This window comes from Seriola dumerili, unplaced genomic scaffold, assembly GCF_002260705.1.
Source record: "Seriola dumerili isolate Sdu_G_001 unplaced genomic scaffold, Sdu_1.0 BDQW01000362.1, whole genome shotgun sequence".
In the NCBI taxonomy this organism is placed as follows: Eukaryota; Metazoa; Chordata; class Actinopteri; order Carangiformes; family Carangidae; genus Seriola; species Seriola dumerili.
This window is the reverse complement of record NW_019174617.1, coordinates 578232-596625: the sequence shown is the minus strand read 5'-3', so window position 1 is coordinate 596625 and position 18394 is coordinate 578232. Positions and strand designations below refer to the sequence as shown.

Here is an 18394-nt window from a genome sequence, read left to right as displayed (position 1 = left end):
TGGATATTTGTCAGAGGCGAGGGAACGGATGCTCTCAGATTTGGAGGGGGACGCTGTGCATGTGCTCCTCAGCCTTGGAGAGATGGGAACTCCTGATATCTTGCAGTGACGGCCTTAAACCTGAGCGGGTCTCCTTGCCCCTGGGTGTTTTCTTTTTTTTTTTGTTTTTTGAAAGGGCTTTACTACATCTTCCTCATTATGGAAACTACTAGTTGAGCGTTTTTTGCTCTTTGTTTTTTCCAGTTGTTGCTCAGAAAAAAAGGAAATTTACCTCAAAAGCCTTTGTTTTTCCAGGGTGTGAATTTATTTCCCCACTTGAACAAAAACGAAAACCGTATTTTCATGTTTACCTTTGAGTATTGCACATGCGCCTTGTTACTTTCCTTTCCATCAGTGTTCAATAAAAACGATCCACAGTTGAGCCTGTTACCTAGAAACAAACACCTACAGTGGCTAAAAAGACACAAAGTTTTTTATTAAAAGCACTACTAGTGTTTTGAAGGAGGGAATCCCCCCGCTCATTATTTACAACATATTGTACATTTACACTTTATGCACAAATAATACAAACTCTTCACTGACAACAAGCTGCAGGGGGAGCTACAGTGTTATTCCGCAATGGCTAGTGACACAAGCTAACAAGCTAGCCAACAGCACAGCTACTGAAACGTCATAAACAGCTACAGCTCAGCCACCGTTTACATGCATTTTCAAAGCTCTTGTGCTTGACATGGTCACGAGAGAAGTCTTGATGTGTAGTTCTGTGTTTTGAGTTTATTCAAATGTTTGTTTTCTGGTGAGATAAGATTCCTTTTTAAATGTTCTTCATTCTTTCATTTCATATCATAGGGTGACACTAGTCAGGTTGTTGTGTGTGGCAGGAATGAGACTTGTGTATGCAGGACTCGAGGCATTTACTGGGAGGAACACCTGTCTCTTTTCTTTGCAGCAAGTTTGACATTTGTGCAATCTGGTGGAGCTATGGCTAGAATGATTAGCATGTCACTTTGGCAGTTTCCCAGCAGCGCATGAAGAGAAGTTAATGCAGGGCTACATGCTCACAAGAAGAGGTGAACTCTACAGCTGAAATGCTGGAATATGCTGGTCTCTGTTATTGAACGTAAACATGCACATACCACATAGTTTCTTTGAGCATCAGTAATAAATGATTCACTTGAAGTTTCCAGCTGCTTTAGTGCACACACGTACTCCAGTGGTATAAATAATGATTTATCACGCTTCTGCTTTTGTCTTTCATTTCCTGGTTGCTTGAAAGTGACACGACTCATAAAGTCCCTGAATAATCTTTGTACAGAGTTTCCGTTTGTCGTCCTTTAAAAAATGATTAAATGTAAACATCCTTTGTCCCTAATGAGCGCCGCGGCCACTGATGTTGCAAACCATGCTCGCAGCCTGGATGACCCTGTAGCGCTCTCGCAGGTTTCGCCTCCTCACGTGCTCGTTGGTGATCTCAATGACGTTTACTACGGGGAACCAGCCCTTCTGACCGTCCGACAGGCGGCTCCCCTCATACCAGCCTGAGAACGAGAGGAGAAGTAGGCGAGTGGAGGGGAGGGGAAGGGAGGGAGGAGAACAAATAGGGGAAGATTGGAGGTTTCTGTGTTGTTCATGCAAGAAAGTCAAAACGAATCAATAAACTGCTACGGAGGAGGGATGAGGATCGACACAGTTATGAGGATCAGGGTGTATGAACAAGCAAGAGTCAAGGGAGGGGGGGGGACGTGTTAATGATGCAAAGTTAAGAGCCCTGTCTGTACTGCATTTTGAACCGTCTCAGTCTGTCTAGAGCCACAGACACTGATAATGGCAAATATAGGCAAATGGAAAAATGGTAATCTGACACAAGCAGAGATTGATATCGCTTTTGTGCAGTTTGAGCTGCAGATGTGTGCTCTGTAAAAGACGAAATATTTACAATCGTAAATGTGATGTCTTTAGATTTAAGGGGCCAGTTTGTCTCTGTGACAGTCTGATAAATAAACAACTGTGTCTCTGTCCCAGGATTCCCTGCACGTTCTTACCCTCGTTGGTTTTGCGGATGACGTTGACGATCTCAGTGGGCTCCAGGGTGAGCTCGTCTGCCTGCTGGGCAATGTACTGCTCAACACAATGCACCTGAGGACAGTCTGTCACACACACACACACACACACGTGACCGTAAAAACTCTGGCTATAAAATCACTATAAAAATAGATGCATCACACATTTCTGTGTGCATGTTTGTGCGTCCTCACCCCAGTCTTCATAAATGACTTCGTCTTCCTCTCTGTCTGGGTTGGTGGGGTTGGGGAAAGCTGCAGTCCACCTGTGCATGTCTGACCTGTTGACAAAAACAGTTAGCTTGAAAAAAAAAGAAAAAGAAAACAATGAATCTGGGCCTCATATTTGTGACATGTCTAAAAATGGCCTGTGAAGCCTTGCTGCGTCTCGTTTTGCTACTCACTGGGAGGGAGCTTTGAAGAGCCGCTCCATTATGCGACCCTGGTGGTTTTCCAGCAGGGTGAGGTTGAAGCAGTGCTCGTAGGGGCCGCCGCTGCTCCCACTTTCATCCACTGGCTGCACCTGCACCAGAGAGCGATGGGCGTGGTCGAGAACCACAAAACGCTCCGCACTGTTCAGGAAACAGAGAGCTAAGTTTGACTTGGTGTCATCAGGCTTTTATGGGAGCCTGTAAATGCAAATCATCTGCATAGCCGCTATAGGAAATACCGCTATACCAACTGAGGTACATCAAGTTGCCTATAATATGCATGTAATATGCATTCATCATCGTGAAAGTGGCATCATGACAGCTTGTCAGAAGACACAGCTGGAGCGCTTCCAAGGAGCCTGGTTGCGATGTCTGTTCTACAGCTTCAAAATAAAACATGAGGTGAGTCTACAGGCCACTCCCCCCTCCACATCACTTGTTAATGCCATTATTGTTGACAGGGTTAATGATTAATTATGATTTATGATCTTCTATGTAAAGTGCGTTGCTCTGAAATAGCACCGGTGCGGACACTTGTAAATAACCTCAGGGGAAGGTGACATCATGTCTGTTGTTTTCCAGCAGCTGCTTGAACAAGGTTTACTGTCACTTTGATAGTCAACTCTGCCTCAGTGATTTCAAGCAAAGATAACTGTGTGGCACATAGCACACTGCAGCGGAGTGATATCTCAATTCAATTATTAACCGACATTAATGTGTGCAACGTGATTAAGACGGTGTTTGTAATTGGTTTTCCTCTGTTGTCTCTACTTCACACAGAGATTCAAACTTTAAATCTATTAAAAACCGACATATCTTCGAAAAGCCACCAAAACCAGGAACAATTTGCTTATGTTTCATGTAATTGTTGTTTAAGCAATTTGACAGAAGTATCAAGAACTGAGAGCTGGAAATGTTGACATCACTTAGCCCCGCTGTGTAGGGCATTATAGCCATCTATCAGAGTTCAATCTCTAATGCCAGTCAGCTCCTCACCCCTTCTTGGCAGCGATGATGAGCAGATCGTTGAAGAGGAAGAGGTAGACTGGAATGAACTTGGCCCTCATGTTGAAGAGAGTTCCTCCTTTGGACATTTCCTGCAGCTCTCCTTTCTTCTCTAGGAATCGAGTCTGGGAGATGATCGGAATGGCCTGACGAGGACAGACGCAAAATAAATATCCAAGAGACTCAAGTCCAGCTAAACTGCAGACAGATAAAAAAAAAAAAAAAAATGATGGGCACATTTAACATTGCCTCAGTTTACCTTGAGCTTGTCAAACTCCAGTGTTTGAGAGACGTGGATCAGCTCCTCCATCTGCCTCATCTTTCCCACCTGAGTGTTGCACTCGTCAATGATCTTTGTGATCATAAGAGTGATAAAAGAGAGACGTAATTATGAGCTAACCACCTCATCAGTCAGGAGATTCATTATATTCCTACACTTAAAAACCTCATATTGCCTTCAGCTGTCACTATATAAAACTGGCTGTGTCTCATTGGGAGAATCAGGTTCATTCCTTTTAAAGATAATCAGAGACTCTCTCTGTTTGAGCTAACTCATTGTCCTCACTGACACATATGACTCACTGTCACTGCAGAGCTCATTCAATAGGAAATCCTTCACTGAGACAATGGCTGACGTCAAATTTCCAGAGGCACGTCAGGCATTCAAATGTCAATTTATATGGATCTGTAGACGGAGGGGAGGGTGAGGGGTGAGAAACGTTTACCTTCGACACAGAAGCCAAAGCTTTGGAGGCCGTCTCCTCCTCCTTCGTCCCCTCCTTTGTTCTCTTCAGGATGTTCTGCAACGACAAACAACAACTTTCCATTTCTGCCGCGGACAAACAGCATCAACAGGATGCATTTTTTCCATCCGAACGCAAACACGGTCAGAGGCTTGAGACAAAGTCTGTTTGCCTGCAGGTCAAGAGGCGCTGACGAGTGTGAGCGGGGAAGATTATGCTGGAATGATGACATTCCACGCGGCAACACACCGTGATGAACTCACGCTCCTGCCTCTCAATGGCTCAGGGTCATGTATACAAAATGTGCTGTGGCGTTTTTGTTTAGACACTAACTGCATTGTAGTCACGCTCACATGACTCACATTTCCATGACTCGCACCTGAGATTTTTCCTCTCAAGAAAAGAATAAGTTTCCGCCTCTGTAGTGAAAAAGTAACAGTTGCACACCGACTCCAAAATATAAATTCATTCAGATTATTTAGTCATTTTTATCTTTCAAAGATTCAAAAGGGCTTGAAACATTTTCTTTTTGATTTGGTTAGCCTAGCTTAGCAAAAAGACTGGAACCAGGGGAGAAAGCTAGCCTGGAAAAATACTTATATCAATGCCTCTGAAGCTCACTAATCAACACACTGTGTCTTCATTGTTTAGTCAATACACAAAAATTACAAGAGAAAAAATTACAATTATTTGTAACTATTTATTAGTAAACAACAGTTAGACAAAGAGTCAGGCTGTCTGTGTTCCCTATGGTTCCAGTCCTAAAGCTAAGCTAAGCTAACGTCCTCCCGGCTGTGTTTGTCTGTATTCATTTTTATATGTCTGGATTCGTCTAGCTGTATTGTCCCCATGACGTTGCCGACCTCAATGAGCATCTTGATGCGTGTGATTCGCTGGAAGGGCAGCAGCATGAAGGACATGAAGGGCAGCCGCTGGCACTGAGGCGACTCCTGCAGACGAATGATGACCGCAGCAAACTGCGCGTTGTTCTTCCTGCAGACACACACAAATTGCACGTGGTTAAGTACAAATTAATGGCATGTTATGCAGCTGTATTGTTCCTAGCACTACGGAATACAGAAAAGGCGGGAGAAAGGTGGTTTCAGTGGATAAAACTTGATTAAACATCAATGTTTTCTCAATCTCCCCATCTGACAGTCAGCGCCGGCTGTAGTGTCGAGCTTTCCTGCCACATGCAAAATGCTGTGAGAAGGTTTTGCTGAAGTCACGGACTGTGACTCAAAGCGAAAAAGCGTTCATCTCTGGAATCTGAAACTAGTGAGAAAAATTAAGATTTTAGAGAATTGTAGCTCGTGGAACAAGACAGTCCAGCTTGACTTCAAGATTCCTTCAGTCCCGTCTTATCTTTGCTTCACATCCACGGCTAAATTCTATGAAAGCAACCGGTTCAGATGGAGAAGACAGGCCGCTGTTCCTTACATGAGTGCAGTGAAGGTCTTCTCCTGGTAGATCTGGTTGCGAACGTAGTCGATGTAGACGGGGAACTTGTGCTGGGCGTGGTAGTGGATAATGTCACAGATGTCAGAGAAGACCAGGCCCTCAAATATACGGTCCTCCAAGTCTTTCAAGAACCTGTGGAGCAGGTAAAAGGTTTCATTACAATCCTCAAGAAAACTGTGTATAACTATGTGTCATCTCATTGTACCTGCTTTTTTGAACCAGAACGAGACAAAAACTTTAAACACTTTACTCGACTGTGGATTATTGTGTGCCCCAAATGACCTCATGGCGGTTCAAGTCATAAATCACCTTCCTATTTCCTTTTTCCTTTATCTCCCTTCATCCTTCCTTTTGCCATTTCTCACCTCTCGCTGACCTCTTCGACCTTCAGGATGTTGGAGAAGAGGGTCTTCTTGTCCCTGATGATCATCGTATCCTCCAGCTCCCGGCTGTCCAGGAAATGTTCGGTCATGACTCGCAGGGATCGAAGGTAAGAGGCCTCTGATGTCAAAACCTCAAACATACTCTGCCAGGGGAAACACACAGATATTAACTTCAGCCTTTAAGTGATACTGTGGTGTGTCCCGCTCCACTGCGGTTTTCCTGAACGGAACATATGCAACACTTTCCACCCTACGAGCAAAGACGCAGCATTCTCTCAAACGATGGAAATGTCGGAGGTTTTGTCAAAAGAAAGATTTTGAAAGAATTTTCCTGGCTGGAGATTTGAAAGATTTACACAAGTTCAGCTGATCGACAGTAAAAATGATGTTATATTCTGCATTAAGTTTTGCCCAAACAAGTCTCCAGGTGACTAACAAGTTAAATAGACTTGGAAAAAAAAAAGGGAAAATAGGTTAATAGAAAACCAAATGATGTATCAAAATCTAAATTTAAAGATCGATCACACTTGCAAAGGAAGTCAGCTTCAATAATGGTTGATGAAGTCACATAATATGCATTATTAGCAACAATCAATTAGCAGTTTAGGCCAAATCTTTAATCAATTAACTGGAAAAATAATTGTCAGACTAACGAACAATAAAAATAATCATTAGTTGCAGATCTATAGATTATTTTCAATACTGATTAACCTAATATAAATTATTTTCTCTGCCGATTAATCATTTGATCTATAAAACATAAGCATCACAAGCTCACATGTGACGATGGAAACCAACAAATATTCACGTCAAAAGCTGGAACCAGAGAACGACTTAAACGATTAATTGATTATCAAAATAGTTGCTGAATGATTTTCCATCTGTAGTTTGAGTATACATCTGTATACATCTTAGACTACATGGCCGCCCTGATGCCCTCATACAGAACAATAATTCCTTTTTATTAAGATCTCTTTTGATTGATTTTATTGATATCATATTTTGCTTTCTACTTTTATACTGTTTGATTACATTGGTTTACAACCATTTGCACGGCTCTTGATGTCCTGTGTTTTCTGGTCTGCTGAAGCATGCTGGACGTCGCTGTACGCACCAGCTGTCCACTTTTTCCAAACAAAGTGCTGTTGCAGCTACTGGAAACAAAAACACATCACTGCCTGCACTTATAATGATTTTTTTTTTTTGGGGGGGGGGAATCCTGTCTGATGTTGGAAAGTTAGAACTGTGACTGTAAAAGCTTTCATGAACTTCAGACAGGGTGAATCAATATTATGTTACAGCAGTGAGTGATACAGTCAGAGGGGAGACTGGACTTTAATTCATATAAAAACATCACATTATTACTTTAAGATGAGATCTATAACGTGATACTGCATCTCCAGTGTCTCTCCTCCTTGCCTCATTGATTTCTCTTTTCTCTCTCCTCTGTACATTATCACTCTCCCTCCTCTCCTCCCTTTAAATCTCTCACCTCCTGGTACTTGCACTGTTCAGGGGTGAGCTGCTCCAGCACTCCACTGGCCCGTACATCTGGCAGGTCCTGCCACAGAGTGCTCTGGCCTGGTGTGGGCACAGGGCTGCCCCTGGGTGGTCCATTTCCCGTCATAGTACCAGTACCAGTACCAGTCCCGGAGCGGCGGGAACTCAAGTCCATGGCATAGTCCACACTGGTCTTACTGATGTTTCGGCAAACTGTCTGGCGTCGGATCTCCTTGGTGATGACAGAGGCACGGTACGTCTGGTATAGAGGCTCTGAGGGAAACAAAAACAAAAGAGGATCCTCAGAAAAAACCTCCAGTATGTAACCAGTACACATGCTGTCCCCAATACATGATACAGGCACTCACAGGGTTAAAAGTTGAATTGTACACTGAGTCACTGGTTTATTACTAACTACCATGACGTGCAGTATATGGCCCACAGTATATGTGATTAGATTGCGATGTAGGATTGGGACAGAAGTTCATAACTGTCAGGTGCGGAGGAAACGACTGAACATGAACATGAACCCAAAATGTGCAAAGAAGTTACAGAAGTTACAAAGAAGTTAAGAATTACAGACGAATGACTCATTGTGAAGTTCAGCAAATTAAAATACTGCATCCCTAACATTACATTCGATGTGTTTTTATGTTCTGATTGTTACAGGTGCCGCACTTACCGTCCTGCAGGCGGGACTCCCAGCTGAACAAAGGCCCCCTACTGAGGGAGCTATTCCTGAAACAGGAAGTATGGAAATGGGACAAAAGGGTCAATCAGTGTGATATGGAACCAAACTGTCAACAACAAGAGTGAATGACACAGTTATTTAAAGGGAAAAGTTAAAGGGTAAGGCTGGTGTAATATTGTATTTATATATACATATCAACAATGTGTTTTTCAGTGTCTGAATGTTATCCAACTTCCATACTCTGTCTGCAGCTTTTTAGAGGCTAAACAGTTTGAATAAAGTAAATGTTGGGGACTATTTTCAGGTGCGGATTAATACACTTTTGGTGCACTAGTGGGTTTTTCTCACAGCAGGACGGAGTATGTGGGATTGATTTAGGTAAAGTACAGTGGCAGTCTTCAGACAAATGTCACCCAGGGCAACAGCGTGGGTCATTTATATGTTTTTTGGAGCTTCTGTAGTCTTTTCATGTGATTTGTGAACAAACAGACATCAGCATTATTATTTTTTTATATGGAAGTATGAGGTAAAGTGTGGGGTCAGAGATGGAGCCCAGAGTTACAACTCACAGTTCTTCCACTATGTCCTCTTTTTCTCCTTCATTGCCTCCATTCTCCTCTCCTTCTAAAAAGGCAGATAAATGGTGGTTCAGTTACACAGAAAATGAACAATTTGTGGATCATTCATATTCTCATCTCAGGCAAAGATATTAGTGTTTGTTCAGTACGAACCTTTTTTCTGTGTGAGGGACTGCAGTGAGGCGCTGCTGAGCCTCCGGGGATCTGTCTTTGGGGGTGGAGGTGGGGGTCTGTAAGGCACGAGGGGGCTGCTTAGCGGTGGAGTGATGGCTCTTTGAGGGCTCAGCCCGCTGGCAGTGGTGCTGGCGGGCGACGAAGGTCGCAAGCTGCGCCACTCCTCCAGGGTGGGCTGGGGGAGAGGAATGCCGCCTCTGTGCACCGGCGTGAGGCTGCGGCTTTCTGGAATCAGAGGCATCCTGGGCGGGATGGCAGGAGGCTCGTCCTGTGGGCTTGGGATGGGCTCGTTGCTCATCTGAAACTCTGACGTGGGGTCTGAGTTGCTGTAGGACAGTTTAGTGCGACGGGCAGGTTTGCGCACCTTGATTAGAGGAATATCCAGTTCCTTACACTCGGCTGTCTTTTTAGGAGCAGGGTCAACCACTGGGAGTGTGGCCTCGTAAATATTGTCTTCTTCATCTTGGGTGGGTGGGTGTTGGTGGGTTGGGGGTGACTTAGATCGTTTTGGGGGAACTGGGGGAGACTGCGAGCGAGTGACAGCAAGAGAGGCGAGGATACAGTGAGGCCCTGGGTCCGACCGCCGCCTGTGACCCTCAGCGATCAAAACATCTAAAGACTGGCTGAACTTTGCCTTGTGCTTCAACACCTCGCTCTCGTCGGCCACAGAAAACCCCTCCACCTCGTCCTCTTCCTCGCTGTCCTCTTCCTCTCCTGGCTCCTCCTCATACTCCTCCCAATCCTCCCCATTCTCCTCCCTCTGCTCTTCCACGTCAGTCTCATCCTCCTCTCCACCTCCACCCTCCTGCTCACCATCTTCCACGTCCACAGGCACCCATATCAGTTTCATGCCGGGCCGCTGGAGGTGGCACACGCAGCTGCAGCCTGGGTCGCAGCAGGGACTGAGAGGGGTGTCTGGACCGTGCTCCGCCTCTGCTTCACCTCCTCCGATCAGCTGAACCTCCACCTCCTTTCCGTCAGGCGCTGCATCAAAAAGAGGCACCACATGAAAAGGGAAGAAAATAAATCACCGTGAAACTTTCTTTTTTTCATCATTTCCTCATGTTGCTGTTGGTGTGAATGAGCCGCTTCCTGTCCGCTTCTTTCCTACATGAGTATCCCCAGACACTTTGATTAAGAGCCTTTTCTCCCCCCATCTGCTTTTATCATGGCACACGCCGGACTGTCGAGTCAGCAGCTCATCACTATGTAAGTGGTGTCTTCAAATATTCATGGAAAGTTTGGATCATTGCAAGGGAAAAATCCAATATTGACAAAAGGAAATGGAGGAGGTGGAGGAATGAGGGGGGGTGAAGGTTAAATCAGTGAGTAAGATTATGAAAGGCGAACAAAAAAGGCAGAGAGACGTGGTGTCAGTCAGCACAGATATGTTTTTAAAATATCACACATTCTTTTTATTCACTTTTGAATGTCAAAATGTGCGACAGTCCTTCAGTTCCATGGTTGTGCTTGTGCTTTTAAAACTTTTCAAAATAAAGTTAAAGAAAGATACAAACTGGATTTAGCCTTTCACACATGTATTTTTAAGCTAACTGCATTACTCTTAATAAAAGGCCATGATACTTTTATTTTATTGCTCATGTAACAGTTGCATTAAATCTAATTCAAACTTCATAAATGCTCAAATAAGAGGTAATATATGATGATATTATATAAAATATAATATTAGGGCCTGAATTGATTAGTTGATTAAGTCAGCCAGTTATTGTGATATTGAATTAATAATTCAAGTTATTTTTCAGGCACAAATGCAAAACATTCTCTGGATTCAGCTTCTCAGATATGAGGATTTGCTGCTTCCACTGTTTTATATCATTGTAAATTGAATATTTTCAGGTTTTGAACCGTTGATCAGCCGTAAAATGCAATCTGAAGACATTACCGTGGGCCCTAGGAAACTGTCATTAGTATTTTTCACTATTTCCTTTTATTTTAAAGTCTAAACATGCAATTGATTAATCCAACACTAGTGAATATAACTGTGTGTTGCAGACCTAATCACCAATGAAGACAACATTCCCTTTTAAAGATCAGTTATATATAGTGGCATAGAATTACCTACTTAAATGCTTTCTGTTTCTGACAGGGAACTAAAACAAGGAAGTGATCGCATGCGTAACTGAGGAGGGAACTATTTAATCAGGCAACCAATTAAATGTCACCTCTTTGAGTTCCTCTTTTGTGGAGTCCAGTTGATCAGTATGACATAACAAGGAACGTCCCATGTCAAAGATTGACAAACTGAAACTGAAAGCATCTCCAGATTATTCTTCACTTTATGACTGTATAACAACCTTAGGACAGTGTGAGGCAATAAGGAAAAATCTTTTCTGACTGCATTTAAACACACACACATTCACAAATGTGTACGCACACAGGCGATCAGTTGACCAACAGAACCCTTTCATGACTGTTGGAGCCGATCAACCGGACACACCACACCTGTTTGTTGAGAATATTATGACTATGCTGTAAAATTTCACTTTCCAACCAATCAGGTTCTGCACACACTCACATGCGAAAGTCTTTACACACACTTTTCTTGCATCAAATAAGAAATTCCCAATTACGCTTTTCCTTCAGTTTTATCTTTCAGTTCCTGATCGCAAACTTCATTCAGTCTGGCGTCTGTGAAAGTGACACTAACTTCATTTACACTTTATAGATCAGGCATTAACACTGATCTTTGTCCCGCAGACCTAAAGCTGCAATAAGTAACTTTAAATGTTTCCGACTCTGAATAGCAGTCAAGGAATCATGTGACACAGCCTCATATGACAAAGGATATGTGCTGTTTGACTTAATCAATGTTTCAAATAAATACTTGTTTATATGGATGCAAATATGAAAAAGCAGCAGATCAAGCCAAAGATAGAAACACAAGATAAAAAAAAAACACTGTACCTGATCGACCTCCTTCCACAGCGACGCCGTCCCCCTCTTCTCCTCCCACACTCTCCCTCTGTTTCTGCAGCAGGCGACTCCTCTTCACGGGCAGCGGAGGCGCCTGCTCTGCCCCGATCTGAAGCTGCAGACTGCTGCGGCCTGGTTTGGGTTTTACGGTAGGCGGCCTTTTGAACCGCTTATTTGTTTTGAGTTCTGAGGTGCCATTGGTGGGTTGCACCCCGGGCTCATGCGACACAGACTCCTGTTTGCTAAACTTGCTCACAATCCTTTTGACTTTCCCTCCAGAGATGCTCGCGCTGCCGCCTCTGTCTCCCAGTGGAGGGGAGCTGGCTTGTGTTGGCGGCTTCGGGGGGATCTCCGGTCTTTGTTTGGTCTCAGCTTTGAGGGGTAAAGGAGATATGGGCCGTTGGGATGCTTCCTGGACAGACATGGTCGTTGGAGGTGGTCTTCCCTTACAGCTTATAAGCCCTGACCAATCAGAGGTCAGGCTTTGAGGGCAAAGGTCACCGTGAGCATCATCACCTGAAAAGAGAGAAAAAGAAAATTGATAACCAGTTTGATGTTATATTAAATGCAATGTCAAATATATTAACCATTGTCAGACTCACAATGCACAGTTTAAAAAAAAAAAAAAAAATGGGGCGCCTACATTACCCACAAGCCAGCTTGATTGCCAACAGTTCAGTCGGAGATTCTGATGTGCTAAGCTAGTAGCAGTTAATGTAGCCTCGAGCAGCTAGTGAGCTACAGGAGTCTGGTAAGTTTGTTCTTCTTTCTATCCCCCCCCCCGCCCCGCCCCATATATCGAAGGAATAGAAAATAGAAAGAATATTTATATATTTCTGTTACAGGAACTTCAGTTTTTTTTTTTTTTTCACAACTTTTCTTTCCTTATCTTTGTGTTTCCTTGTTCTTGAAGAACTGGATAGTTTGACATCCTCAGGCCCCATAAATAGGCCCATAACCACTGATATGGGGTCAAAAGTACACATTGCTTTTATTTTACGTTTCTGGGAAGTGTGTGTCTTTGGACGGTGAACATAATGAGCTGACAGGGGAGAACGAGGGAATGACATACAATAAAGGTGCCTGCTTGAACTGGGGACGTTGCAATTACACGGTGAACGCCTTAAAACTCTAGGTCAGTGGTTCTCAACCTTTTTTGGCTTGTGACTCCTTAAAAAACATGATTCACTATAATTACAGTAATTTTCTGTAGCTGAAACAAATATTTGTAACAAAGCAATAAACATTACACTATTCTGTATCTCCATTACAGTATAATCCTCAAATCAGACTTTGAGCTCTGTGCGACAAATCTCCTGCTGTAAGGCCTCTGAGGAAAATGAACTTGCACATTAAAGATCACAAACATTACTGCTGAGAATACATTACCACAAATAAAACAAGAGGTAATGTAAAACCAGTTGAGTGGCTACACTATGGCTACACACTTCCATTGTGATATTCCCTGATATCTCTGTACAACGTCTTAGACTGCTTTTCTAATAATGACTCAGAGCTCAAACGCATGACTTTGTTTATTCATGTACTGCCTCAAACGCTCCAATGTGTCAGCACTATCAGAACAGGGATGCCGGAAGGGAAGTACTGCCAGTAACAATAGTCTACCTGAAAACAGAACTGAGATTATTTTCAAATCTGATATTATTACACCTTAAACTTCTGCGAACAGGTATAAAGTGAAGTAGAGAAACAAATGGTGGATCCTCTTTTGTTTGCTTGTTTTATACTTTGAATAGTATTGTATGATTAATGCTGCACTGGTTCAATCTAGGTAATAGTTAACCACTGTTTCAATACAAACGTACATTAATAATCACCCCACCCTCTCCAGTGTTGCCCTGCCTGGCTGAATAGCCTCAAGCAAACTGTTTTTACTCGTGTATTATACACAAAAAAGGAATCACAATTATGAATCCAGTGACCACATGATGAATCTGAACGTGTTGCACTCACTCACACGGATGGACACAACTGTACATACACATACACATACACATACACCAACACTCATGCTTGCACTGACTCAATCCTTCGAAATCCAAACCTTGACAAATTTCCACAGTCTAAGCGCTGGAGTCGTTCAAATGAGGCCGAACCCTTTTCTTTCGGCCTGTAAGTGTGTATAAAAAGAAACATGATGACGACAACGTGAAATTCAAGTTTCCATTCTGGGTGACCACACGGCCATGCTGCACATTCTTCTCACCATATGTTTTTTTTGATGTGTGTGCAACAGCTGATGTAATACCAAACCGAACGAGGGTTACTCATCTTCTGACTCACGCAGAAAAGAAAGAGAGCAGAGACGCAGAGAAAAAGATCTCACTCCGCTGCTTTGTGGGTCTCTTTGATGAATAATTTTATCATGGAGCTGCGTGGATTAACGATGACACACACATCATCAAGCGGCTGCAACGAACAATTTAATTAACCATTAAGGTAGTGAGTAATAATTGATTCGTCATTTAGTCTATAATTATCTTAGACTAAATGCTCACAGCTGGCAGTCACATAAACTCAAGTATCTATTTTTTTTAGCCATGTTAATGGTGTGGCTCTGTGGATGGTAACAACTATCTGCTGAATGGTCTGAAATGACCTGTGGGTGGAGTTCATACATTTTCTGTTGCTGGACTAAAAGATTAATGACTAACTCACTGATGAAACTAACAGTAGATGATTTATACACATGTAAGGAATTTGACTAAATGTATGGACACATAGATCCAAGAACGAGTTTGAGAAGACAGATAGAAAAATACAACTCAAAACAAGGACGGCAAAGCTAAATGAAGATAGGTAAACTTAAACATTTAAATATTATGTACACGCAAGTAGGTGAAAAAATAGATGCCTTTATAAATATATATAACAAGCTGCAGCATACAGCACAATGTGTATAAGTTGTAAACAAGATTAAAAAAGTGAGAGGGTGCAGAGGGCAAATAGTGTTTGAATAAATGCTGAATGGGTAATATAATATGTTACTGTGCAGAATATGCATGTGTGCATGACTGTTTATAATATATCATTTATGTTTTTCAGGTACCGTAGATGTTTTAGTGTTACAGGTTTACCGTACGGAGATTGTTTTCTGGCATTATGTGAATGAAACATGTTCTTTGCCGGAATCTTAAAGGGACACTCCACCAATTTTTACAGATGGAGTTCAGTTAACTCGTCACAAGGGTCAACGGGACAACGGTTGTATAATGTTTTCTGTGGTACTGCAAGAAATTTTCAAGAGTATGAGACAATAACCCTGATGATGTCATCAAATAACCCTGATGATGTCATCGGGGTCATCTCAGTTTGGGCTCGCATAAATCGTCATCAGAAAGTCTGTGATTCAAACTAGAGTTGTGATGTGGGCTTTTACCAAGTAGGTAAGGTCCAATGGAAGATGCTATTGAAATGCATTATGGGAAATGTAGTATCCAGTGTTTTTGAAGCAAACCAGAGGCTGCCTCCGCTGCTTTGATTTTAACCTTTACTTTTTTTAATCTGTCCCTCACAAGTCCCTTAACTTTATGGAAGAGCAAATTTAAATCCACAGAGTACCCTTTAATGAGACAATCACAAAGTGGTCTGTTGCTCTATGAAAGATTAGAGGCCTGTCATTTCATTTGAAAATGCCTGTAATTTCATATATCAAGTAGTGACCAGACCAGAGAAGATTTTTAAGAAATTAATCACACCCTTGTTTACCTGCGTAATACCAGCAGGTACACAAAGGCATCACCGATAGTAATCTACTATGATGGGTTCTTAACCTGAAAGTCTTTTTCCACACAACCTCCTAAAGTGAAAAACACAAAACCAGTAACTGCTTGTAACTGACAAAGTGCACCAGCTAGTCAGACCAGTCTGTAGGGGATGTGCATGCTGCACAGTCACTGAGCTTATAATAAAGAGACAGATGAGGTTTCATGTTTCAGTCTGACCGAAACATGTTTCTGGGCTGACAAACAGCCGTGTATAAAATAGTTACAACACAACAAAGCAGGAAATGCATGCCATAAAGACATGAGGAGATTAATTAAAAAGCAATGCACCATCTACCTGTACAGCCTTTCGTTTTCTGACACTTCTTTTTTTCTAAGTTTTCTGTTTCCCCAATCCGAGAGACATTTTTCAGAACCATGACATACTACAACAAAGTATGTGTATGGGTGTGTGTGTGTCTTGGGGTGTAATATAGTTTCTTCAAGGTTTCAGTTTTGGCCCTCTGGTTATACTCATTGTCCACAGGGTGACATACAAACCTCGACTCTACGAGGGTGTGTTCGCTCACAAAGCACTCATCTAGACATTGGGGATCTCACGTTCTCATATGTGTGTTAACGCACTCAGAGTACACTTGAGGTTACACCCCCCCCCCCCCCCCCCCCCCCAGACTTTCTTTCAGTCAGCCCCCACCAGACATCAAGCCATTTGTCTCCTTTTGCTTTTTCGACCTGGTTAGTTCAATAGCTGCATCCTCCAGTCTACTGGACTTGACACACTCAGGCTGGGTCAGTGGGCCAGTCATTCATTCCAGTAAGTGTATTTGTCCTGGTAAATCCAATACATATCAGATATGGTGTGATCCCTTAAATCAGACCAGCTTGAGAACAATCCTTAAGTGCTTAAAGAGGACGTCCATTAACACAATGCTGTGTGTGTGTGTGTGTGTGTGTGTGTGTGTGTGTGTGTGTGAGTGTATACAGTATGCCATCTGCTCTGGTGACTAATGGGTCAGTGTGTATATAAAATGGGTAGGGGGCTTTAAGAGAGCTACTCTCTGCCTGACTAGCATCAACCAACATAGTGCATGTGATGTGCCTGTAAGCTCCACGTTGGCCAGGAAGAGGGACGGAAAAAGGTGTGTCGGAAAAAAAAGGAAAACATACACACATTCACACTAGGGGGGAGAAAAAAAAACATGAGGATCTAGGGTTGGTTTGGTGATATGAGTAGTACAAGAAAAGCTTTGGCATAAATATGTAAATGTAAATATGGTGTTTAGGTCTTATGAGACTGTGCTGAAGGGAAATATCACAACTTTAAGACACCCATAATCTGCCAATAGTGGTCGAGCCTGCTCTACGTCAATTTTAGTGATAATAAACGCGTTTTCCAATATAAATATTCACAATCAAGATGAATTAAGTGTCATGGACAGGCTATTCATAAAATGTTCAAAATCAACTTTTGCCTATAATAGTCTTATTTTTATCCCTTAATCGTTACTATATGTCTTAGTCGGTGAAATGGGAAAAGAATGGGCAAATAAGGCCAAACATGACACGACAGAAAATGCTGGACTGATGGCAGAGGGATACAATTTCACTTTACAATATAACGATGTCACTATAATTTTATAAAACCATTCGCAAGTGTTTCAGCGGTTTTCCATAAGGGAACAGGTGCTTTCAGTCTCAACCGCCAAAGTCACCAAACTGCTCTTGGTGAACTACGAATAATGAACTACTTTTACCTAAAATATAAATTACAGGAGAAGAAAACTCACCAATATTACTCAGACATGTCTGAATGTGTCTCTTCAGTCATTCGGCTCTAGTGTTGGCAGTCCAGCGAACTGTATTAGCTTTTCCAAGAGAACAAGCTTTAGGTTAAAATCGGTCCGGGGCGCAGCTACGTTAGTGCACGTCAAACTTAAATATGCTGTTAAAATGATCCAATTCGTAAAAACACACCGGGTCAGTTTCTTATTGTTTCTCTGACAGGGTTGTTGTCTGAGCACCCATCATCCCCCTGTTGTTGTCTCCTCTTTGTTACCCGCAGCATGTATGAGAGGGGAGGAAAGGGAGGTAGGAGTGCAACAACCCCCCCTGAGGGCTGTAACCGCCAAGTCACACACAGTAATGTTAGGAGGTCCCGGTACCTAATTTCAAAATAAAAGACTGATTTAAAACATGGTGTGTACAGAAACGAAAATAGAAAAGTAAAGCATGAAGTCTCAGCATTGATCTTTTGCTTAGTGTCTGACAAATGAAAGCTGTAGATCTTGAACATACACACAAGCAACAATCCATTTATTTTATAACTGTAACTTTACATGACTCAAGGAAATCATGTTTGAATGCTCCTGATGAGTCAGCTACCGATATGAATGATGTGCATTCTATAAAAATTAATTTGTGTAATGGATTTTAGCGAATGTATTTTATTATATGCTTTATGAATTTAATTATGTTTAATATAAAGGTTTGTTTGTGTTCTGCATTTGCTCTCAGGGACAATAAAGTTAAAGTAGAGCTGAAGTTGAGCTTAGTTGAAGGACACTACAAAATCTTGGCAATCAGAAAACATATAAGGTATTCTCTATGATATATAATATACTATAAAAACAGCTAATCCTTCGCTATGAATCTATATGTCTTTTCTTTTCTTTTCTTTTCTTTTCTCGC

At 42.3% G+C, this 18394-nt stretch overlaps 1 protein-coding gene across 1 annotated transcript; it reads right to left on the bottom strand.

Annotated features, from left to right (window-relative positions):
- Positions 1 to 287: 287 nt before the first annotated feature.
- Positions 288 to 17695, bottom strand: LOC111233035 (rho guanine nucleotide exchange factor 15-like). Its single transcript, XM_022760768.1, has 16 exons — positions 17494 to 17695; positions 11952 to 12476; positions 9006 to 10010; positions 8844 to 8898; positions 8266 to 8321; positions 7576 to 7856; positions 6066 to 6226; positions 5680 to 5832; positions 5103 to 5232; positions 4222 to 4296; positions 3756 to 3848; positions 3488 to 3642; positions 2465 to 2632; positions 2256 to 2341; positions 2043 to 2147; positions 288 to 1538 (listed from the first exon to the last, which is right to left on the bottom strand). The coding sequence occupies exons 2-16, from the start codon at positions 12382 to 12384 to the stop codon at positions 1369 to 1371; spliced, it is 3126 nt and encodes a 1041-aa protein (XP_022616489.1). The 5' UTR covers positions 12385 to 12476; positions 17494 to 17695; the 3' UTR covers positions 288 to 1368.
- Positions 17696 to 18394: the final 699 nt, after the last annotated feature.

Excerpts from the sequence above, each read along its gene's own strand:
- LOC111233035 (XM_022760768.1), bottom strand. The coding sequence starts at position 12,384 with ATGTCTGTCCAGGAAGCATCCCAACGGCCCATATCTCCTTTACCCCTC. Across the intron at positions 3,849-4,221 it reads CTTTGGCTTCTGTGTCGAAG|ATCATTGACGAGTGCAACAC; the intron begins GTAAACGTTTCT and ends ATGATCACAAAG. Across the intron at positions 3,643-3,755 it reads TGGAGTTTGACAAGCTCAAG|GCCATTCCGATCATCTCCCA; the intron begins GTAAACTGAGGC and ends TGTCCTCGTCAG.